A 25062-nucleotide genomic window follows, 5' to 3' on the forward strand; every position below is an offset into this window, starting at 1 on the left:
GCCGGTCCAGCAGCCACGCATGCGCAAACATGCGCCGTGTTGTCGCTCGCCGCACGGGTTGGACCAGCAGGGGGTCCGGAAGTAACGGTCTGCGGTTGGAGACGGATTGACAAATATTCAAAAATAATTATTATTGCCTTTATTGTCCCCCGAAACAACAAACATATCGATAACCACAGTGCGTGAAGTGCGAGCAAGATGCCATTCTTGCGGAGGTGGTACGAAAACTTGGCCGTGGTCGCTCACACAGACCTCGAATCAGGTAACTTTAAATGTCGACGTTTACGATTTTAAAATGTTCTACATTTTATTAAACGTTGTAATTTTTTTAATAACACCATTTTAAAGTTTTATTTACGAAATTTAAATAGTATATAGTATATATATATATATATATATATATATATATATATGTTGTGTAGATTTGTGTGTGTGTGTGTGTATATATATATATATATATATATATATATATATATATACCCTTCATTTGCATTTGCATTGCACCGGCTTGAACTCATCTTACTGGTGCTGTTTTCTTTGAAGTAGTAAATAGTGTAAGAAACATTTTCAACAGGAACAACGTACAGGTTAAAAAAAATTGTTTCAAGATTGTATTTTGGGGATAAAATAACACACCACTCTGGCAAATCCTGACAGATAAGCGAGGCCAGGTGCGCTGATGGTGGAGCTACACTGACTAAACAGGCAGGCAATTGTGCATTGGCGCTTTTTTGTGGCAACTACATAGGCTACAGTGTGTGCATATCTATATATTTGGTACAAAAGTATTATAAAACGGGTCAGTTATAATTTAAACTTAAGTGTAGGCTGCATAACAAAAAATAAGATAAAAGGAAAAGTCAGTCGCCTGCAATTCCCACGACTTGTGCAGTAATCACTACAAACACAATGTGATCATTTTGTCGTGGCGGATCTGCTGCCGCTTCGTCCCTGCACACAGGAAGTGCGATGGCGGAAGTGGGAGGGCGGGTGTTTAGAGTGAACTGCTGCGCAGCCTCAGTCGGGCAAGCGCCTGTTTGTCTCGCAGAAAGAGAAAATAATCCGGGTTTTTCTTAGGACGCAGGAGCGACACGTTAGTAACAAGAGAGACGGAAGCCTAACAACAACAGCACGAAATACAAAAAACAAAATCCGACCAGAGCCTGCTGGAGTATATTAACCCCCCGCCCCCACGCAAGCTGCTCTCTCCCGTCGTCATTTCGGTTGTTTACCATTAGTACTGCGACCTGCAAGGCCAGCTAGGACTGGAGCTTTAAATTGGGAGTGTAGGGGTCCTGTGAGATGGCGATGCCAGACGAAGGCCGCTACTACAATGGTAAGTGAAACGAGAAGAGAGAGGTGGGGCACAGGGTGGGTTCCTGGCGAGGCAGGCAGGCAGGCAGGCAGGCAGGCAGACGGGCAGACGCCACCACCACCCCCCCACTTGTAAAATGGAGATTCTGTTTTGCCGTAGATAATGGAAGTCCTTTCTGCAGGAGGGAGGTGAGGCGAGAGGTCGGGCCGCTGAGAGGTAAAGCACCCCCGGACAGAGAGTATGAGGGAAAGGGGGGGATTGAGGAGTGTGAGTGAGAGAGGAGAGATGACAGATTTTATAGTTGGATGGTTATATGGTTAGAATTTTGAATGCTTACTTAGAGAGCATCTCACCAGTCCCACACTATTGAGTTTGTCATAAAGGTGTGTACAAACTGCATGTGTAAGACATAACGAGACTGTGTGAATGAACAGAGGGAGAGAAAAGTGTTTAAGATAAAGCCACTTTTAAATGTGTGGTTCGAGAAGGAGTGTGTGTCTTGATTTCTTCTCGGGCAGTAAAAAATGCATGTTGCTCTGTTGTGTATTTATAAGGTCCTTTGTTTTGCTGCTGCTAATGGTCAGGGGAATTTCAGCTGTCCCTTGAACCTCTCTTCCTCCTCCTCCCTCTGTTTCTCTCTCCCTCTCTTTGTTGTCTTTGTCGTTGTTAAATGAAAGGGTGACTTCGGTTTCCCCCTGTCTCCTCCTCCTCCCTGCTGTGAGTGTTGGTGTCTTGATTTCTTCTCGCAGTCTTCACAGTGTAGTGAAAGTTCTGTGCAGCTCTGTTGTGAATTTACATGTTTTTTGTTGTTGCCGTTAATGGTCTGGGGAATTTCTTCGCTTGCCCCCCCCATCCTTGTCTTCTTCTGTTCCTCCTTCCCACCTTCCCCCTCTCCCTTTCTCTCTCTCTCTCTCTCTCTCTCTCTCTCTCTCTCTCTCTCTGTTTTCTTTGTCACTGTTAAATCTAAATGAAACTTAATCCCCCCCTCACACTGTGACACTTATCAGAGGGGCCCAATCTGCCACACGGACATCATAAACACTGATATGTTTACAGTCCTCTGCAGCACTCGTATTGTGGATTATTTGTATGTGGGGAGGTTCACTTTGTTTCATATTTCACTTCAGTTGTGTTTTTTATTGATTTGTGTAACTGTATACCCCCCCCCCAAAGCCAACCTTCAATCAGCTCTTTTCTGAAGCTTTACAATATTTATACACTTTATGGCATCTTCTGTTACAAATTGCGCATGTAATTTGTTGGGATTTTTTTTTTTATTGCGGACTCCCATCCCATGCAACCTCGGGAATTTGGCCCTATATCCAGGGAACCCCTGGTTTAAACTATAAATTGTCCTGGATATGGGAGTCTGCAAAAAAAAATCATATTATATAGCTGATGGAAGGATCTTACATGGTATTATTACAATAATAATGATTATAATAATAATCTGGACAGTAAGAGTCTGTCTGAAGTGTCAGCCTGATCGATTCCCAGGTTGGTTGGTGGCTGTAAAACATTAAGCCCTCAGATATGAGGGAAAATTGGTCCCAGGCATCACATGGCAGGAATGATAGAGAGACAGGGCTGCATTTTTATTCCAGGGCTGTAATGTATGTGGTAGATATTGAAAGCCCCTCCGTTACACATTATTGTGACTCAGTCTCTCTGTCTCTCTCCAGAGCACGATGACCGTGTGGGTGGCCCCACGTTCCGCAACAGGAAGGGCCGTGGTCCGTTCCGGGGGCGCATGTACAGCGAGCAGCAGGCTGGCGGCCGGCAGAGGCACCGGGGGGGCGGAGGGGGGCCGGTGCCCAGGGCCAGGCTGGAGGACGACGACGGAGATGTTGACATGAACGACAGTGGCCAGGACAGCGGTGCCCACCAGAGGAGATTGTGAGTGACTGTGCGACTGTCTCTGTAACCCGCTGTGGCTGTCTTTGAGCTCCACTGTGAGACTTGTGTGACCATCTCTCTCTCCTCTCAGTACACCTTACGGTGGGAGGCCGAATCGCCGGGGTGACAATCACTACGACCGTGACCGGGGAGGCGGTGGCAACGCAGGGGGGCACCGCCCTGGCAGAGGCGGGCCCCCCCGAAAGAGCTGGTTCAAAATGACGGTGAGTAGAGCAGAGCAGTGTAAGTTATTGTGCGACTCTGTGTACAGTGTGTTGCTGTTTACACTGTGTTTCTGTGGTGACTGTGCTGTTCTCTCCGGCTCCAGATCCCTTATGGGAAGAAGTACGACAAGACATGGCTCCTGACCGCCCTGCAGGGCCTGTGCACCGTGCCCTTCACTCCAGTACAGGTGCGTCCCGCTCTCTGTATCTGTGTTTTTATCTGTGACCCAGGACAGCACAGCAACTCACAGTGACTGAAACTGACGTCTGCACCATGTGACAGAGGAGGAGGCAGCTTTACAGCGATGAATACAACTGTTCTCCATGTGAGGGACTGTGTACTGACCTCTCTCTCTCTCCAGTATCACTGCGAAGGGAACAAAGTGATGTTCTATGTGGAGGACGCCACTACAGCCAATGCGCTGTGCAAAGTGTCACGAAAAATCACTGACACTGAGGGGTACAAGGTGAGCAGAGCTGTCTCTCTCTGTCTCTAACAGTTTGAAAGGGTTAATCAGCTCAGGGGTGTGACCGCTCTGTTGCTCCTCCTCACAGGTGTCAGTCATCATGCACCCCGCCCCCCCGCCTGCCAGCGTGCTGAACGAACTGAAGCCGGAGGACCTGGAACACCTCAAGGTCAGACAGACAGACAATGTACACCAGAGCATACAATGCCATATCACACTAGAAGTGTCTGACTTCCCCAAACACTGTTTCAAATTAACAGGCAGCAGGAGTGTGCAGTGTTACTTTACCATCCATTACCAGCACCATAGATAACACAGACAGACATACAGGCAGCGGTTTGCACACCGTGACGGACTCTGAGAACTGACTCCCCTCCCTCCCTCACTCTCTCTCTCTCCAGCAATGTATGAGTAAGCGTTTTGATGCCTCCCAGCAAGCTCTGGACCTCAACAGCATTCGCACTGACCCAGGTAAACACACACCCTCACTGCCCACTCTATGACTCTGACACTCTCTCACAGTGTTACTCTTACAGTCACCATTCTAACCACCCCCCCGTCTCTCACTCAGACCTGGTGTCTCAGACTATTGAGGTGATTCTGAACAGGAGGAGCTGCATGCAGGCCATCAATAAGATCATTGAGGAGAACGTCCCAGAGGTAACCCTTAGCAGCCAGCCAGCCACTGGGGAGTAAATCACATGTAGAACTAAGATTGTTTACCACAGCACCGACCGACCAAGAGAGAGAGATACATACATACATACATACATACATACATACATACATACATACAATCATAATGTATTTGGATGTTTTGTAGGGGTGGGTGATATGAACTGAAATTATCACTATTTCCCATTGTCTAGACCATAACGATGTAACATCAGGGGGTATAACTATTCCACATCGGGGTATATTCATCAAGGGGATAACTCCGATTCGCTATTTATATATATGGTGAAAAAAAGTAGGCTTTTCATTGAAATCTATAGAATAGTAGTGAATGTTACATCATCGATAAAGTTACGAAAATTAGCACCATTGAAGCTTTGAACCTTTGTTTGGTAATGTGTTCCTAACCTTCGAAGCTACAAATGGACACTTCGGGACGGCGTTAATTATGGTCACATGCTTCATTTTTTTTTTTTTTTTTTTTTTTTTTTTACATTGCTAAAGTTTATTTATAGTAAAAGCATTTTTTTGTTTTAATTATTACTGTATCACTCGAGTTTTGAACAAAACAGTATAGACCTAAACACTTTTTATCAATTTATTAGTCTATCATAATATCCAAGATATGACAAAATCCATCCCATGGCACAACATCATACTGGCATTCACATTCATAATGGGTGGGGGGGTGTTGTGGTTTTGTCCTTTACTCGGAGGAGAAGCAGTAAACCTCTGATAAGGACAGGGGCATATTCATCTAAATTCCTTCTCTCTACCCACCAGCTCCTCTCTCTGAACCTTGGCAACAACAGACTCTACAAACTGGATGAAGTCTCTGAGCTGGTGAGCAAAGTGCCCAACCTGAAGATCCTCAACCTCTCCAACAACGAGGTGAGAGACGGTTTGTAGAGGTGCTTGAAATCCTTCTAATTGCTTGAATTTTAATGTGGTATTTTCAAGGTTGTGAAAGTTCTTGAATTTTGTTAATTTAGCTAAATTTGCTAATTATTTTAATACTAAATCGGTAATATGATTATGTGTAATTAACTTTGGCATATAACCAGTAGTTGGGGAGAGGCAGTTGATTGCTTTACGCCGTGGCCAATTTGACTACGGTTTGATTTGTCGGTTTGTTTTAGATGTAACAATGACAAAGAAGCCTAATTACATTTTTGAAAAGTGTAACATTTAGGTATAGACAGTCCGTCGAATAAAAACAATATGAAGAGTGGAGTCACTTTTGTTAAAAAGGTGTTTATGTAGCCCCACCTGTGACCGCTGCACTTAACATTGTGAGGTGATTACAGATGGGGCTAGTGTTTGTATTTTTCAAGTGTTGTAGGTTAGCCTACTCATGTATTGTTCTGGTCTACAATTATTAGGTTATTCAACATAACTATTTGATATAAGTCTTGATTTACAGTGCCTTGCGAAAGTATTCACCCCCTTGGCATTTTTCCTGTACTGTTGCATTACAACCTGTAATGTAAATGGATTTGTATTTGTATTTTATGTAATGGACATACACAAAATAGTCCAAATTGGTGAAGTGAACTGAAAAAAATAACTTTAAAAAAAATAAAAAAAACAGAAAAGTGGTGCGTGCATATGTATTCACCCCTTTGCTATGAAGCCTCTAAATAAGATCTGGTGCAACCAATTACCTTCAGAAGTCACATAATTACTTAAAGTCCACCTGTGTGCAATCTGAGTATCACATGATCTGTCACATGATCTCAGTATATATACACTTATTCTTAAAGGCCCCAGAGTCTGCAACACCACTGAGCAAGGGGCACCAGTAAGCAAGTAGCACCATGAAGACCTAGGCGCTCTCCAAACAGGTCAGGGACAAACTTGTGGAGAAGTACAGATCAGGGTTGGGTTATAAAAAAAATATCTGAAACTTTGAATATCCCACAGAGCACCATTAAATTAATTATTAAAAAAATGGAAATAATATGGCACCACAACAAACCTGCCAAGAGAGGGCCGCCTACCAAAACTCACGGACCAGGCAAGGAGGGCATTAATCAGAGAGGCAACAGAGAGACCAAACATAACCCTGAAGGAGCTGCAAAGCTCCACAGTGGAGATGGAGTATCTAGGGCCACTTTAAGACGTACACTCCACAGAGCTGGGCTTTATGGAAGAGTGCCCAGAGAAAAGCCATTGCTTAAAGAAAACAAATAAGCAAACATGTTTGCTGTTCGCCAAAAGGCATGTGGGAGACTCCCCAAACATATGGAAGAAGGTACTCTGATCAGATGAGACTAAAATTGAGCTTTTTGGCCATCAAGAAAAACGCTACGTCTGGCGTAAACTCAACACCTCTCGTCACCCAGAGAACACTATCCACACAATGAAGCGTGGTGGCAGCATCGTCCTTTGGGGATGTTTCCCAGTCCCTGCCGATGGAAAAACTGGTCAGAATTGAAGGAATGATATATGGCGTTAAATGCGGGGGAATTCTTGAGGGAAACCTGTTTCAGTCTTCCAGAGATTTGAGACTGGGACAGAGGTTCACCTTCCAGCAGGACAATGACCCTAAGCATAGTGCTAAAGCAACACTTGAGTGGTTTAAGGGGAAACATTTTAAATGTCTTGGAATGGCCTAGTCAAAGCCCAGACCTCAATTATTATTATTATTATTATTATTTGTATTTATTGGCAGACGCCCTTATCCAGGGCGACTTACAACATAAGTGAAATCCAATTGAGAATCTGTGGTATGACTTAAAGATTGCTGTACACCAGCGGAACCCATCCAACTTGAAGGAGCTGGAGCAGTTTTGCCTTGAAGAATGGGCAAAAATCCCAGTGGCTAGATGTGCCAAGCTTATAGAGACGTACTCCAAGAGACTTGGACTGCAAAAGGTGGCTCTACAAAGTATTGACTTGGTAGGCGGGAGGGGGGGGGGGTGAATAGTTATGCATGCTCAAGTTTTCTGTTTTTTTCTTTTCTTATTTCTTGTTTGTTTCACACAAAAAAAATGTTGTATCTTCAAAATGGTAGGCATGTTGTGTAAATCAAATGATACAACCCCCCACAAATAATCAATTTTAATTCCAGGTTCTAAGGCAGCAAAATAGGAAACATGCCAAGGGGATGAATACTTTCGCAAGGCACTGCAACCCTTATTGCTGCCATGAAAGAAAAAAGTTAATAGTCAAGACCATTTGTAGTTCTTGTGCATGGGTAATCTCGCAATATGATATTATTACAGAGAAAAGAAACCTAAGAATTCGGGATGCACCGATCAGTATCGGGCTGATATGGCAAAATAAATACTATATCGGCTGATTGCATTAATGTGGCCGATATTTCTGACTGATGGTGCTGCTTTTATTGTGTCTAAAAAAGTATCCAATTTGTTCTACTCGTATGCCTTTAACAAAATATTAATGACGTGCACGAACTGCGATGCGGTAATTAAGTGCCGACACTTTGTTTATACACGCTTTGAATGTGCATGGTTTCGTGAGAGTGCTGGCTGAGTGGACCTTTTTCAAATAGGCTATATGTGTATGTATGTATATGTTTGTGTGTATATATACAGCTGTGGAAAAAGTGAAGAAACCACTGCAAATGTTTCTTATCAACATCTCTATGTGTATGGCAGCCATTCCATTCCATTCATATTTTTATTTGGAATTTGGGAGAAATGTTGTCAGTAGTTTATAGAATAAAACAAAAATGTAAATTGTAATGGTAAAACCAGAGAAACTGATAATTTTGCAGTGGTCTCAATTTTTTTCAGAGCTGTATATGGGTGTGTGTGTGTCCTTCGAAATTTAATTGTTTTCCATGGAAACATACATGAAATGGAACTATAGCAAAATGAATAGGAAATATAGTAATTGACAAGGATAATGAGTTTCAATTTAAATAAGTGTGCCCTTCAAACTTTGCTTTCATCAAAGAATCCTCCATTTGCAGCAATTACAGCCTTGCAGACCTTTGGCATTCTAGTTGTCAGTTGGTTGAGGTAATCTGAAGAGATTTCACCCCATGCTTCCTGAAGCACCTCCCACATGTTGAATTGGCTTGATGGGCACTTCTTACATACCATACGGTCAAGCTGCTCCCACAACAGCTCAATAGGGTTGAGATCCGGTGACTGTGCTGGCCACAGAATACCAGCTGACTGCTTCTTCCCTAGATAGTTCTGGCATAGTTTGGAGCTGTGCTTTGGGTCATTATCCTGTTGTAGGAGGAAATTTGTCTCCAATCAAGCGCCGTCCACAGGGTATGGCATGGCATTGCAAAATTGAGTGATAGCCTTCCCTCTTCAAGATTACTTTTACCCTGTACACATCTCCCACTTTACCACCACCAAAGCACCCCCAGACCATCACATTGCCTCCACCATGCTTGACAGATGGTGTCTAGCACTCCTACAGCATCTTTTCTTTTGGTCTGCATCTCATGAATGTTCTTCTTTGTGATCCAAACACCTCAAACTTAGATTCTTCTGTGCATAACACTTTTTTTCCTCTGTCCAGTGTCTGTGTTCTTTTGCCCATCTTAATCTTTTCTTTTTATTGGCCAGTCTGAGATATGGCTTTTTCTTTGCAACTCTGCCTAGAAGGCCAGCATCCCGGAGTCGCCTCTTCACTGTTGATGTTGAGACTGGTGTTTTGCGGGGACTATTTAATGAAGCTGCCAGTTGAGACGTCTGTTTCTCCAACTAGACACTCTAATGTATTTGTCCTCTTGCTCAGTTGTGCACCGGGGGCTCCCACTCCTCTTTCTATTCTGGTTAGAGCCAGTTTGCGCTGTTGTGTGAATGATAAACGTGGATTAGTACACACAACGTGCCATTGGAACACAGGACTGATGGTTGCTGATAATGGGCCTCTGTACACCTATGTAGATATTCCATTACAAATCAGCCGTTTCCAGCTACAAGAGTCATTTACAATATTAAGTGTCTACACTGTATTTCTGATCAATTTGTTGTTATTTTAATGGACAAAAAAAAAAAAATGCTTTTCTGACTCCAAACTTTTGAACGGTAGTGTGTATGTACACCGATCAGCCATAACATTATGACCACTGACAGGTGAAGTGAATAACACTGATAATCTCGTTATCATGGCACCTGTCAGTGGGTGGGATCTATTAGGCAGCAAGTGAACATTTTGTCCTCAAAGTTGGCGTGTTAGAAGCAGGAAAAATTTGACAAGTGATGGCTAGATGACTGGGTCAGAGCATCTCCAAAACTTCAGCTCTTGTGGGGTGTTCCTGGTCTGCAGTGGTCAGTACCTATCAAAAGTGGTCCAAGGAAGGAAAAGCAGTGAACCGGTGACAGGGTCATGGGCGGCCAAGGCTCATTGATGCACGTGGGGAGCGAAGGTGTCAGAACACACAGTGCATCGCAGTTTGTTGCGTATGGGGCTGCGTAGCCGCAGACCAGTCAGGGTGCCCATGCTGACCCCTGTCCACTGCCGAAAGCACCTACAATGGGCACGTGAGCATCAGAACTGGACCACGGAGCAATGGAAGAAGGTGGCCTGGTCTGATGAATCACAAGTTCAAGGTGTTGACTTGGCCTCCAAATTCCCCAGAATAGAATACCACAGAATACCCACCTCGCAACTTACAGGACTTAAAGGATCTGCTGCTGACGTCTTGGTGCCAGATACCACAGCACACCTTCAGAGGTCTAGTGGAGTCCATGCCTTGACGGTCAGGGCTGTTTTGGCTGCAAAAGTGGGACCTACGCAATATTAGGCAGGTGGTCATAATGTTATGGCTGATCAGTGTGTATATATGTGTGTGTGTGTGTGTGTAATATATATCACACAAGCACAAATCGTGAAACTTAAATTAAACGCCCCTTCCAAATAACTGCAAGAAGCCCCAGCATCAATTGGAGACCGGCATTTGTATTAAACATTCATAAATAAAGACATCACGGACTCATGCATGCTACGAAGAGCCTGGAAACATTGCTTCGTTGTAGAAGTAGGCTAATACGGCAGGCTTTTATTTTTTTATTTTTTTTATTTGCTTTCCAAAGATGCAAACAAATCGCGATCGATATACTTTGAATTCACGCTAAATAAACACGAAGCACTTCAACAAAACTGTGGAAATACACTTTAAACCAGGGGTGCTCAATCCTGGTCCTGGAGAGCCCCAATCCACTTCCTCTTATAGGTCACCCTAAATCGCCAATGTGTTAATACTGGGAACACATGTGAGTTATTAATCGATTAAGAAAGTCTTTCCGAGGGAATTCTTCCGGCAGGAGGCTGTAGGTATTCAGATAATGTCTCCTATGGTTTCTAAAGGACTGAATTTACCACACCTCCTGCTTCATTTATCAGAATTAAATACTTCCAGGTGTTTATAAATCGGTGATACAAGGGTGACCTTTAAACCCTGCTGGGTAGGGGCTCTCCAGGACCAGGATTGAGCACCCCTGCAGATTAAACCAAACCATCAACATTATACTTCATTAATGCATTGTGTTGCAATTGACAGTTAGTTCAATCACTACAATTAACAATTCAATTAACAATAAGCAATATATATATATATATATATATAATGTAATATATTAGATATATATCACGTGTGTGAGAAAATAATGAAAACACATGTGATGGTGTTTTTTTTAATTAATATACGGTATATAAATTTACTGAAAACAAGAAAGATGTGTAACCCGGCGTTCAGAGACCGGCTTTTGTTTATAAGATTTATGCAAATCATCCCAGCGACTACTGGAGACGGGCTGGTATTTGAGACCCAGCGAGTATTGGAAGTTTTATAGTATATATGCTTTTATATGCATTGAAATAGACCGTTGTGAGATTTTTGCGACAAAGCTGAGATGGATCCTCAATGCATTTTATTGTTTCTGATCTGTCAAGATGACCTCCAAATTTTAAGCCATACTCTCAACAGTAGTTGCCTGGATATTTGCTGCAGTCAGGGCAGCTGTGCAGAGAATGTGAGGTCAGTGCTAGCAACGACGATGCTGCTAGTCCATTGCTATGAAAATATGGCAAGCCAAGTTATTTAGAGATCTTCAATTGCATTTCAAGATATTTTTCAATATTTGCATATTTACAGATCTTTATATTTAAGATATCTTTAAATATTTAGAGATCTTTAAATTAATTAAATCTCTAATTTCAGAAATCTGTAAATGTTTTGAAGATCTCTAAATTAATTGGAGATATTTTAAAGTGCATTTGAAGATATCTTAAAATCAATGATATCTGAAATGAATTTAGAGATCTCTAATTTAAATAAACTCTAAATATTTATATAAATGAAGTACATCTGCCCATACCAAAAAAAAAGAAAAGATGCCTGTCCCATCAAATGCTTGAATGTAAAAAAACAAACAAAAAAAAACCTATAAACACAAGTGCTTTTTGATGTCATTGTCCCCCCACCTGCTCTCATTCTATAGGTAAATACATAATAGGAAAATATTGGTATCGGACGATCTTGTTATATGGATATCGCTGTCGGCTCAATTTTAATATTAGTAGGGATGCAACGATAATAGCATATTGCTCGTACTAGTTTTAAAAAACAGGTCTCTTCTGCTTAGTCAGGTTTTAAGATTAATAAGTTGGTGGCGATAGCTGTGCTAATCGCCACGAGAAATCTTTTATTTTCTATTTGTGTAATTCTACTGTTTGAACAATAAAATAGATTTGGGAAGTGTATGGTGTTTCTACAAGCATATAGTATAATTGTGCTTATGTGTCTTTATGTGTATCACTGTAAATTAGACATAATAAACATTTATTGATTATGATAAAAGTAGTAGAATGATAAATAGATAGAATACGTTTTTTTTCAGACCTGCACATCATTAAACATACCGGTAGAACAACCGCAACAATGAGACCAAGACTAATACTCTGAGACCTGCGAGGAGGAAGTGTAATTCAGCGCTGACACAAGGCAAAACAAAATAAAACCACCAAACAAAGTTTCTAAAATGAGGCTTTCTTTTTCACCCCAGCAAAACAAAATAATTTGTCCAGTATAAAGTTTTTACAAAATATAATTTGGATTGAGGAGGGGGCAGGAGGAGTGACAGTTTTCAGTAATGCTTCAGTGTGGAAATCCTTGCAGAGTGGAATGAAAAATGTTTTGCTTAATTTGTTGCTGTTATGTGGACTTATTGATGGTTTTATATTTGTTTTTAAGTAATATAATGTGTAATTAAATTCAAAATAGCAGAGACCAGAAGATACTAATGCAAATTATTTATAGCTGAGGGAGATTCCACAACTTAGACCTTATAGGAACTTGTACTTGGTTGTTTTGAAGAGACTAAACAATGTTTTGACAATTTTGAGTTTTATACCTTATGCACTATTTTACATTTGCACGGTGAATGTACATGAAAGTACACTAAAGAAGTGTTGCTTTTTATGTTTGCATGTTTAAAACAAGTTGCTAAAGATTTAATTGAATCATAAGTTACTGTGTACTGTTGTTCGTGATTTTGACTGATTGCGTCATTGATTTTTATTGGCCTAAGCCAGGTAATATAACACCATGCCTACATGAAGGCTCTCATGAAACTTTTTGGGTGTTACAGTACAATAACATCTAATCTATTGTGGAGAAATTATAATTGTATGTGCTTAGTTCAGTGCAGAAAAGTGTGCATTTTAGATGAGAAGGTTTAGTTTACCAAAGCTGTGAGGTGCTGGAAAAGCTTTGACAGTGCACCTTGATAGTGCTTGAATTTGAATTTTGAAATGCTTTATGAACCCTGGTAAGAGCTCCACACCAGCACTGCCCCTGTCCACCCCCATTCTACCCCTGTCCACACCAGCCCACTGACTACATACTGCCCCTCTCTCTCCTGTCTGTCCCCGTGTCCAGTTGAAGTCAGAGAGGGATCTGGACAAGGTGAAGGGCTTCAAGCTGGAGGAGCTGTGGCTGGAGCACAATCCCCTGTGCGACCACTTCAAAGACCAGCCGTCCTATATCAGGTCAGAGCGCCGTGGAGGGAGGGGGAGAGAGACACAGAGAGAGAAAGAGAGAGAGAATTGAGGGAATGCAGGAGTGGTGAAGCAGCAGGAGAGCTGGTGTCGGGAGCTTCATGCTCCACACTGTGACCCCACTGCTCGTTAATACTTCTCGAGATTGAGATTGTTTGAGAGTACCCACTCTCTGCTGTGCCCCCCGCTTCCCAGGTGATGTGAGGGGGGTGAGTGTGGGTGTGCTCTGTGTACAAGAGAGAGGTGGAAGAGTCGAGGGGAGAAAGAAGGGGATGTGAGAGAGGAGGAGGGGGGAACAGGGAGAGTTGAGAGAGCAGGAAGGAGAGACGCATGTGGTTCAGGAGGGGGAGGTGAGGTGCGTCACTGAGACGTGTCTTGGTGCGTTGCGTGTGCAGTGTCGGAGTTCCTCCGGGATCCCAGGTCTGCTCTGAAACAGACTTCAAAAGTAAATCAGTTTAAAAGTTAAATGTTTTGATCGCAGATCAGGTTCGCACAGTTGGGGGGGGCACTCTGTCCTGAGAACACACACTGTACAACCACACAACGTTACAGCCCTCCACACTGTCTCACAGCCCAGCCCAGCACCACAACACACAGCACCGCACAAGACACCTCACAAAATGAAGTGTAGGGCTGCCCATACCCTACACAACTGTACAACACACACACTGTACTGCACTGCCCAGTACCACACACACTAAACTGTACTGCACTGCACTACTCTACAACACACACACTGAACAGTAAGTCAGTGTAACACACACACTACACAACTTTGCAACACAAACACTGTAGTACACAACTGTACTGCATATGTACAACTGTACAACACTCAAACACTGTACTGCACTGCCCTGTACAACAACACACTGTACTGTACTGCACTACACTGCTCTGTACAACAACACACAGAACAGTAAGTCAGTGTAACGCACCTGTGTCTGAGCTGCTCGTGTGCAAACTCAGTGAGGCTGGGGGCGGAGCTGAGCTCTTCAGACAGGACTGTTTCGTGTTCAAGGAAACATTGGTACATTTTTTGCTTTCATTTAGTTAGTTTTTGAAATCTGAAAACCTCCACGTCATCGACCTTGCAGACTGACTCTTATTTTTAATTTTTTTTTTTTTTTAATTTAAACTCCCTTCCTCCCACATTTCCCTCTCCCTCCCTCCACCTGCGATGGGAAGTGATGCGATTGGCCGGTGAGGAGGGCTGGCTAGCCAATGACGGGTAAGATCCTTCAAGGCTCACACCCGAGTCTCTGGGACAACCTAAGACAGGCACAGCCGCGCACCGGGCCTGGACACAACACACAGAGAGAGAGAGTGGGTGGTGGAGGGAGAGGAAGCGAGTCAGATGTCCCTCTGTAGACTCCCCTATTGGGTCACTGACCTGCGAGAGAGAGAGAAGACTGAATCCATCATCTATTTCTTCATATTTACCTCCAAACGCCTGGAACCCCTGAAACAACTTTTTTTCTTTTTTTTTTTTTTTTGAGGGTGATGAGAGGTGTATGCAGGGGCAGCAGTCCCTGGCCCTTCTCCTCCTCCAGTCGGTCAGTGTTGCTCTGGCTGCTGTTCTGGCTCCTTTATCAGCTTCAGTTCCAAGAGGGAAGACCCACAAGGGCCCCTCCATCGCCTCTCTCTGACTCACTGTGCTGACCCCCCCACAGCACTGAGCCTCATAATACTGACTGGATCCACAACTGACTCCATACGACTGAGTTCCCTCGCTGGGCTCAGAACTCCTTTATTGAATGGATTTTGCTTTGTGTTGTGTAGTTTCTATGGCACTCGGTCCTGTCTGTGAGAGCCTCAGTACTGGCCCAGTTCCCCCGGCCGGCCCGCTCTGACTGCAAGCGCTGTGTGAGAAACTAAACCCACTGAGTCAGTTATAAACTCTGCAGTGCTGATGCGCTGAGAGTTGAGCACAGAGACACAGAGCACAGGAGGCAAGAGAGACGGACAGACATGTAAACGCACTGAGACAGCAACACACACACACGCACACGCACGCTCTCGCACACACACACATACACACACACACACACACACACACACACACACACACACTAGGTAATGCCCAGTAGGGGCACACGCAGTGCAGGACATGCAGTAAGTCCCCGATAAGGAGGAGCTGTAACTGTTGTCAGTTGTTGAACTACCAACCCCCCCCCCACCGGCATTGCTGTGAGAGTGCTGTATGTAAGCTGTGTGTTGGGTTGGGTTGTGTCGTGTCGTGTTATGTTGTATCCCCCCCCCCCATCTCTCAGGCCGTGGGTAGTGTGTGTCTGCCTTGGTGGGGGAAGGTGAGTAACAGCCAGGTAAGTAGACTGCTTGTGAGGGTTCCGGGATGGGGGTGTATCTACAGCATCGTTTCCAGCCCTGGACTGCAGAGACAGAACCGTTTATAATGGGAAGCAGTGATCTTTTGAACGCATCGTAATTATACACCTTTGAAACGAAGGTACAAAAAGTCCGACAGCCCTCTGGCGGTGCTCCTGGGCTCGGGTGAGTCTGCTGCTCTGGGGGCGAAGGGGTGGTGGGGGAGCTGCTGCGTTGTCTGCATATAGAACACCCTGCCTCACAGAGAGGGGGTGTCCAGCTCAGTCCAGTCCAGTCCATCACTGTCCAGTGCAGCACAGCACAGCCCAGCGCTGCTGAGATGCTCAGAGTTAGAGATGGAGAAAGAGAGAGTCAGAAAGAAAGACTGGGGGGAGAGATGGAGCGAGGAGGGCTGGGAGAAGCTGTGCTGCTCTGAGAGTTTCCACTGTGTAGAGCCATTGAGTTTAATGCTGTTGACAATAATAATGATTGTGTGTGTGTGTGTGTGAGAGAGAGAGATAGAGAGTGAGAGAGTGATTGTGAGAGTGTGAGGTTGTTGCTCTGTGGTTGTGTAGTCACGCTGCTCTCCTCTGTTTCACTGTCTGACAGCGCCATCAGAGAGAGGTTCCCCCGACTGCTCAGACTGGTAAGATACTCAGTCACATGCACCCTCTGAGACTCAAACACATACAACCACACGCACACATACAATACACATGCACACTGAATCGCATAACATCTCTGTCTCTGTCAGGATGGTCATATCCTTCCCAGACCGATAGCGTTTGATGTTGAAGCCCCAACCACACTCCCGGCCTGCAAGGTGAGTGACAGCCCCCCCTCATCCATGCCCCCTATAAAGATCACAGCTGATGTCCCCAAGTGAGGACAGGTTTGCCTAACACCCACCCCCCCCTTTGTTTCTCTGCAGGGCAGTTATTTTGGTTCGGAGGAGATTAAGAGTGTGATTCTGCGCTTCCTGCAGCAGTGAGTGTCTCAGTCAGATAGTGTTTGTGTAGCTGTTTTTGTTGGTTTTCATATGAATGTCCTCCCTCTGTCTGGTGTCAGTGTGTTACTGTGTCCGTCTGTCTGGTGTCAGTGTGTTACTGTGTCTATCTGCTATTGCAGTGTGTTAATATGTATGTCTGTCTGTCTGTCAGGTACTACAATGTGTACGACTCAGGGGACAGACAGCCGCTTCTAGATGCCTATCACGATGGGGCCTCCTTCTCCCTCAGCATCCCCTTCTCCTTACAGAACCCCTCCAGGTACCACAAGAGAGAGTCACATACACACACACTCTGTGTCAGTTCACTGTGGTCAGTGTGTGACAGTGCTGACCCTCCCTCTCTTTTGTACAGGTGCAGTTTGGGAGATTACCATAAGGACAGTCGCAACATCAAGAAGCTGAAAGACCCCAGTGAGTGTGATTTGTGCTGGAACACAGAAAGAGCACAGACACTGAACACACATACTCATACACACTGCAACAATATCAACCACACCAATCCAGCAAAATACACTGCAATAGATCTACAGTAATTACAAGTGCAAGGTGTCTGTGTCCATATGCCAACATTCCAGATAATAGACACCGTAAAATTTCGGGTTGCAAAGCTGATCTGCTGCAGTGTAAGCTATTGATAGTGTGAATGGTACAAATGGTGTGTGCAGTGAGGTGGACTCCTGTGCGCCCCTCTAACCTGTCCCTCCTGCCCCTCCGGCTACAGCCACGCGGTTCCGCCTGCTGAAGCACACGCGCCTGAATGTGGTGGCCTTCCTGAACGAGCTGCCCAAGACGCAGCACGACACCAGCTCCTTCGTAGTGGACGTCAACACCTACACTGTGAGTTACCACTGACCCCCTGTGTCTGTGTGTCTCTCTCTCTGGGTGTCACAGTGTGTGAGAGAGGGAGTGTTTCAGTGATCTCTGTATTGATCAGCTGATTGACTGACAGGTGTCTCTCTCTTCCAGAACACGTTACTGTCCTTCACCATCAGTGGAGTGTTTAAAGAAGGTGAGTGGGGTGGGCCTGGACTGAGGGGTGGGACTGGACAGAATTCTGCTGAGCTAGACTACAACATATTGGACTAGACTGGATTATAGTGCAGTGGTTCCCAACCCTTTTAATGCCGCGGTACACTTTGCCAAGACCAAAAACCTTGTGGCACACTATCATGAAAACAAACCCAAATTTACTAGGTATTGTCTTACCTGAATGGCAACGGGTTGCTAAAGCTATTATCACACGTGTTAAAATATGTTGGTAGAAGAGTAATTAAAAGGGCAAATGTGTGATGTGCAAGGAGTGGCTTTTAGTGGTATGGTTTAACAATATACATTCTAAGTAATGACTTAATACAAATCATTTATTTAGTGCAGACAGACCAAGACCAAACACTAAAAACTCACAGTAAATATAAATGAACAGCAAAATATGTTCAGTTCATAATATCTTATAACAAGTTAATTCAGTGGTTAAGTGGTTAAATGTAACAAAGGGCATTACAATTGTTGAGAAACAATAGCACATGGATCAAACATGCTATCCTCGCTGTTTTATTCGATTTGTTGCAACATTCCGCAGGTGTAATGTTTTGTTTGCAGACTGAATGCATACCTGAGCTGAGCATGATCAAAATATATCCACAGTTAATTTAACCAGTTTCATATTAACGGTTTTGGTTTGTTACCAACCGTTCTGGTTCAAGGAGTCAGACACCGTTTTCAGTAAACATGCTCTTCATTTCTCACATGCACCATCCGCTTTTACAGAGGCAGCGCTAGCAGTAGAAAGATCTAAAAAGTGCAGGAGAAACGCTGGGGCTATTTAGAGCCTGATTATTCATGAACAGGGTGGGGGAACCAAAGATATAAGACTTACAGGAACAGGAGACATCCAACAACAGTACACAGCGGTACAGTACATAATCAATACATAACCGTTAACAGGCACTTTTTACAGTCCTTTCTCTAATCTCCCAGCAGCCCCTAGGGAGATGGCCACATGTTAATCGAGAGGGGCGGTGCGCCTTTCCATCTCCGTTACAATATCAAATAAATAAGCCTACCAAAAGGGCAAGGACAAACGTATTGAACAATATTTATCAAATCTATTTCATCCAGAAGTCCAACCTAAAAACAGGACAAGCAGAGTGCAAGAAAAAGACATCTGTCCATTTAATCAATTGTGTTTCAGTACCACTGATAGCACTGCAGCTCAGCGCAGGTGTGCATTCAGTCCGGCAAGCAAAACATTTCAGTTATGAAACGTTTCCTACAGTAGATGTTACATTTTCACAACTTGAATCAGTTTGATTTGATAAAAGATTTATGAAGTTGACAAAAAAAAATTACATCATATTTTTGAGGGGATAAAAATCTCACCGCACACTTGGAGTCCTGACGGCACACCATTGTGCTGCGACACACGGGTTGAAAACCACTGCTATAGTGCACTATACCGTCTGAAGGAAGATGGCAGGACTCTTCTATCCAGCAGTGACTGGCACTGACTCTCTCTCTCTCTCTCTCTCTCTCTCTCTCTCCTCTCCTCTCCCTCTCAGTGGATGAGAAGTCTCGGGACACAGTGCGTGCGTTCTCTCGTGTGTTCATCACTGTCCCCGCAGGAAACGCTGGGTAAGAGCTCCACCCATCTGTTCATCTCTGCTTCTCATCCCTCCATCCTTCTCTCTCAGGCTGTGTATAGTGAATGATGATCTGTCTCTATCTCTCTCTCAGGCTGTGTATAGTGAATGATGAGCTGTTTGTGCGGAACGCGACGACAGAGGAGATCAGACGGGCATTCGCTACGCCGGCCCCCACGCCTTCCAGCAGCCCCGTGCCCACGCTGACCGCTGCGCAGCAGGAGATGCTGTCCGCCTTCTCCCTGCAGTCCGGCATGAACCTGGAGTGGTCACAGAAGTACGTACTGCTGGACACTGTCCACAGTGGGACAGGGACCAGTAACGCAGCGTACTGCTGGACACTGAGCACAGTGGGACAGGGACCAGTGACGCAGCGTACTGCTGGACACTGAGCACAGTGGGACAGGGACCAGTGACGCAGCGTACTGCTGGACACTGAGCACAGTGGGACAGGGACCACTGACGCAGCGTACTGCTGGACACTGAGCACAGTGGGACAGGGACCAGTGACACAGCGTACTGCTGGACACTGAGCACAGTGGGACAGGGACCACTGACACCGCATACTGCTGGACACTGAGCACAGTGGGATAGGGACCACTGACACCGCATACTGCTGGACACTGACTGCTGACCGCACTGACCAGTGCTCCACATTGATATTTGAAATCGTGTCTGTTAACAGCAGTGTGTGTCGATATATGTAATAGTGTGTGTTTAGTCGTGTTAACAGTAGTGTTTGTGTTGCAGGTGTCTACAGGACAATGAGTGGGATTTCAACAGAGCTGCGCAGATCTTCAGTCAGCTCAAGGTCAGTCTCTCTTTTACACTGTCACTTTCTTTCACTCACTCCTCCTTTCACTCTCTCTCTCCTACTCACTTTTTCTCTCACTCTCTTCCTCTTTAGTCTCAAGGGAAGATCCCAGATGTGGCTTTCAAGTGAAGGGGGTGTGAGTGTGAAGAAGAGAGAGAGATGGATGGAATATCTCTGCAGTGAAGATCCCCTTTATGAAGACCCTCCCTCTCTCGCTCTCCCTTCAACAACAATGAAAAGTACAACTTTATATAACAAGACTGTGACTGCTGTGATACTCCCACAGAAGCCTCACTGCCCTCATGGGTGGGTCTCTGTGCATCTGTTACCCTCGGTAGTGTGTAATGCCACTGCGGTGACGCCTCCACGGTTTCTCTGCTGCTCATCTGCACCTTGGCATTGTAGCCATCGTTTCCGGAGTCTGTAGGATCGCTTGTTTCTCTGTATGCCATTTTTTTTTTTTTTTTTTAAAGAAATCCTGAGGATGTGAGTTTTTATTTTGTATTTAGACATGTGACAAAAGGTTGGAGAGAAAAAAAATCTATAATAAAGAATAAAGTTTATTCAAATTTAATTTCCCTAGTTTTTTTCTTTGTGTATCCATTCACATGTTCCTTGTCTGTTGTTCTCTTGTCGAGCAAGGGGTGGGACATATAGCACCTGTGATGTGTGTGTATTGCTGGATAGCTTTCGCTGGTAGAAAATTCTGGACATTGGTATTGAGATGAATTGCATTTTTTGTTGTTGCTGTAAGCACTAGTGTGGGGTGGTGGTCAGGGCTGTGGACTCTGGAGCACAGGGCAAGGTGCTTTACCAAGATTGCTCCAGTAAATGCCCAGCTGTATAAATGGGTACAAATGTAAAAATAGGAATACGGGTGTTTGCTAAGAAATTGAGTAATAAAATGTCCTAGATGGTTCTTCAGTGCTTTTTTATATATTTTTTATATTATTGCTGATCGGTGTAATGCACTGTTAATGTTTATTGGTAAGCTGCGTTGGATTTTATGTTTTCTGGGTGGTTTCTGTGTGAGATGGTAATTGATTTTCACTGTTTCAACTGTATAATATGGGGGTGTCATATTCCAGTCCTGGGGGGCTGCAGTGTTTGTTGTTTTTGTTCCAACAGGAGATCCAATGACTTAATGTAATTATGTACTCAGGTAGGTTTATCAATCAGTGTGTAGTAGGCAGAGTGTCCACACACTGCACTTTTAGCTGCTTGGTATGCCCTGAGGGACAGTCTACTTGCCAGTGTGATGGGGATTTTATCATGGTTTGAGAGGAGTTTAAAATAGCAGTGACCGCACAGCCTCTTTTATTTGGCCATCCAGTTTCTGTGGCCAGGCTGTGGTCACTGAGCCAGTACTTGGTCAGGATATTTCTGGCTTTTATTTATTTATTTACTTATTTATTTTTATCTTGACCAGATATTCTGCTGGGGTCAATTGTTTGTTTAGGGTCAGATAGCCTTGTAGTTTATGGTTTGATTTGATTCGATTTTTTTTCCCCAGTGTAGTTTATAATTGTCTTCCAGATTTAGATTAATTTGTTTCATGGTTTGTGCCGGGAGTTTTTTTTTTGCTGGTGCTGTTCAGAAGCCCGCTGGTGTTAGTCTGGCTCAGTTGGCTGAGCTTCAGTACTGTATTTCTAAAGGGGATGCTCTTGAGGCTGTGTGCAGCTCTGCAGGGCTGTGTGCTGTGAGGATTGTTAGTCGGCTTGCTGCAGGTGAACCCAGTAGTTAGCGCTCGCCTCTCTTTGCAGTGGAGTAATGGAAACCGGCCCAGTTCGGCTCTGCAGGTGCTGTTGGCTCCTGTGAACCTGCAGGAGGTGGGCGCAGTTTCAAGATGGAAACTTTCTATGAGGTTTTGGTCTCCGTTTTTATAATCTGAGTTCTTAAGGTGCCCCCAGGATTTCAATGCCATACAGAAGGTGTGACTTTATTATGCTGTCAAACATTCTGAGACAAATTTTACTGGTGGTTTATTTCGGTATAGCAAATTCTTTATTGCATAAGAAGCTCTGTGCGCTTCATCTATTACTGCATTCATAGCCAGGTTGACGTTTGCTGACGCACTGATCTTTAGACTCGGGTAGCTGTAGTTGGTGCTGTGTTGTGCTCCAGGGTGTTGTTGCCCAGTGTAAAGTGGTACCTGTTTCCCTGAGATGTGGCTTTCTTCTGGAATACCATAATTTGGTTTTGTCCAGGTTTACTGTAGTGCCCATTGTTAATAGTACCCCCTAATCAGTGGGTGGCAACAGGACCAGGGTCCAGTTGTGCAAACATAGACTAAATCTTTGTCTAAGTGATACTAACGATAGACACAGAGTTAAAACTGTTGTATAAAACAGTCTCAGGCAAGGAGTTTCTATAGAAAGATACTTAAACACTGTTAACCTGGGGGTGTGGAGGCTAACTTTTGAGGCCAAGACTTGGTCACTCTTAATTTGTATGCAACGGACTAACTTGCATTAGACTAGTCTAACTGTCAAAATGAAGAATTGTGAAGAATGAAGAATTGTTCTTTTGTTTCCAATTTTCACACAATAAAAAGTACCCAGAATTAATATTTTAAATGTTATTAGGTGTTAGGGTATGCTCTGTCTTCCATGCTGCTAATACGGTAATATCAGCCTTTCCTCACTCTGAGTTTGCTTTTGTACACGGTACTAGCTGACATGCAGCTGATTTAAGCTTTGTGTCCTTCAGGACTTTCCAGTCTGCCCTGTTTTTAATGTCTTTGCTGATGTGCTCATTTCTTGTAGTGGTTTTGCATTCTATCTGTCTGTGTTGTTTCCAATGCTTTATATCCTCTGCACCAAGAGATTCCTGTTACACCAGACAGGAAGAAATAATGATACACCCACACCCTATTATAACCCTTAATCAAACGTAGTCTATTGCATATTATAGCATTTAATCAGCTTCAATCAAGCACCTGCCTGATAGCCAGAAGAACATTGTCTTAAAAGAACCAATTTTCACCAGCAATTTGGTACCGCATACAAGCCCCCCTTATATTAAACATTACAGATGACTTCATTTTGCCCCGGTTTGATCATAAATGGGTTTTCCTAACGAGTTGTCATGCAGAAATTGAGCTTCCACTCATCCCGGGACAGACATGTGGGCCTGTTGTCTCTCTCTCCTGTCTGGTCGCCATAAAAGTGCCTGTAGTTTGTAACTTCTCTAACACTGTTCTTGAGATCGCCTCTTGGACCTCTTCCATGCAGCTGCTCATAATAAAAACCTTTTGATTGACCATTAATCTGTCTCTGGGTTATTTTCGACCTGCACTTGTTCTCTGCACATTGACTTAATGATGCCTAATTTGGTCTGAGTCTTGATGAAGTTTATAAAAGCAATTTTTCCAATTGTTACAATTTGTGATCGCTAATTATTGATTGGATTATGTGTTTAAAAAGTTCCCAAACAGAATTTTGCTCTAAGTATTCAGTTAGTGATAATTGTTTGTACATGAGTTCTTCTCTTTTCTTATTGATGTTAGTTTTGTTTTCGAGCTGTGCAGCAGCCGAGTCTTAGTTCCAGGTTATTTGGCGCTCTGTGCTGTTGGTTTGACATGTTTAATAATTATGTGGATGTTTTAGTGTCAAATCAGTGAAATAGTTTATGCAATTATACTTTTTCAACAACGACACACTGCCTGTAACATTACTGACAAACAGTGCAAAATCATAAATGATCATATTAGATAAAGAAAAGGGGCGCTATAAGGTTCAGGTACAGTCAGTAATGTTTTCCAGTCCAATGTACTCGCTCGGTCTTCTCAGGGAAGAATTTGTGAAATATACATTCATTTCCACTGTCCTGTACCTCTCCTCTCTCCTGCTGTCAGTCTGTCGTTAAACCAGCTGGTTCCCCGGGGGGTGCACCGTTCCTGGAGACACTGCAATACCAGGCCGATGCGTGGAGTGGGCGGAGCAAGCCCCTATCCCATCTCCCTGCGCCAAAAATCAATTTAATATATGGTCCCCATATAGGGGACGTATCAGATATTAATACTGTTTTATTGTTAAAAGTATTTTACATTACAATAAAAACATTCATACAAATTTTAATACTTGTGATTAAAATTTTAAAAGTCAATTCTTAAAATCACCTAAAAAAAAATTAATCTTTGTGATTAATATAACAAATAAACTCAAATAAACATGTGCTTAAACAAAACAAACGTGATTAGAGCAAACTGATACCAACCTAAAAGTCAAATACATTGAAAATAACTGAAAATGCACTGGACAAATAAAAAAACAATTAAAATGGTAAAAATAAAAAACAAACAAAAACGGTCCAATGCATTTAAAATCAAATCCAAAACGGTCAATGTATTTGACAAATAAATATAACAAAACTAAACAAAAAAAAACCATACAACTAGTGATTTAAAAACAACTAAATCTTTAAAAACAGTTAAAATTCATTTTTAAAAGTCATTTTAAAAGGCAATCATTCATAAAATAATTAAAAGATCTTGGACTCGGGCTCCAGCAGGGGGAGATGATCATCCCCGGAGGTGGGTCCCATCATGGGATCCTGAGCTCCCCCAGATCTTGTATGTGCCAGTTCTTATAGGCTTCCTCCTTGCCCCTCTGATGGACCTCCAGATTGACATAATCGACGACAGACGACACGCCACCAGTACCTCAGGTTGGAAGATGTTAATCCCCTGGCAGGACCATATAAGATCTG

At 43.6% G+C, this 25062-nt stretch overlaps 1 protein-coding gene and 1 non-coding gene across 4 annotated transcripts; one reads left to right on the forward strand and one right to left on the reverse strand.

Moving 5' to 3' along the window:
• The first annotated feature begins 183 nt into the window (after positions 1-183).
• Positions 184-20926, forward strand: LOC136764770 (nuclear RNA export factor 1). 3 transcript variants are annotated; one of them, XM_066719081.1, is made up of 22 exons: positions 184-262; positions 1475-1531; positions 2998-3211; positions 3303-3435; positions 3540-3623; positions 3798-3902; positions 3991-4071; positions 4304-4373; positions 4474-4562; positions 5361-5468; positions 13450-13559; positions 16500-16536; positions 16645-16713; positions 16822-16877; positions 17051-17158; positions 17252-17310; positions 17621-17736; positions 17866-17908; positions 19458-19530; positions 19633-19815; positions 20289-20349; positions 20446-20926. In XM_066719081.1, exons 1-22 carry the CDS (start codon positions 199-201, stop codon positions 20479-20481), a joined length of 1956 nt encoding a protein of 651 aa, XP_066575178.1. In that variant the 5' UTR covers positions 184-198; the 3' UTR covers positions 20482-20926. The 3 variants fall into 3 exon arrangements, with proteins under 3 accessions (XP_066575178.1, XP_066575179.1, XP_066575180.1); XM_066719082.1 differs by lacking the exon at positions 184-262 and adding an exon at positions 996-1336; XM_066719083.1 differs by lacking the exons at positions 184-262; positions 1475-1531 and adding an exon at positions 996-1336.
• Positions 20927-24234: 3308 nt separating this feature from the next.
• LOC136765272 (U2 spliceosomal RNA) lies at positions 24235-24416 on the reverse strand. Its single transcript, XR_010821470.1, has one exon. It is a non-coding gene; the product is annotated as a U2 spliceosomal RNA (small nuclear RNA).
• Positions 24417-25062: the final 646 nt, after the last annotated feature.

The sequence above is a fragment of the Amia ocellicauda genome, chromosome 12, assembly GCF_036373705.1.
Source record: "Amia ocellicauda isolate fAmiCal2 chromosome 12, fAmiCal2.hap1, whole genome shotgun sequence".
Taxonomy (NCBI): domain Eukaryota; kingdom Metazoa; phylum Chordata; class Actinopteri; order Amiiformes; family Amiidae; genus Amia; species Amia ocellicauda.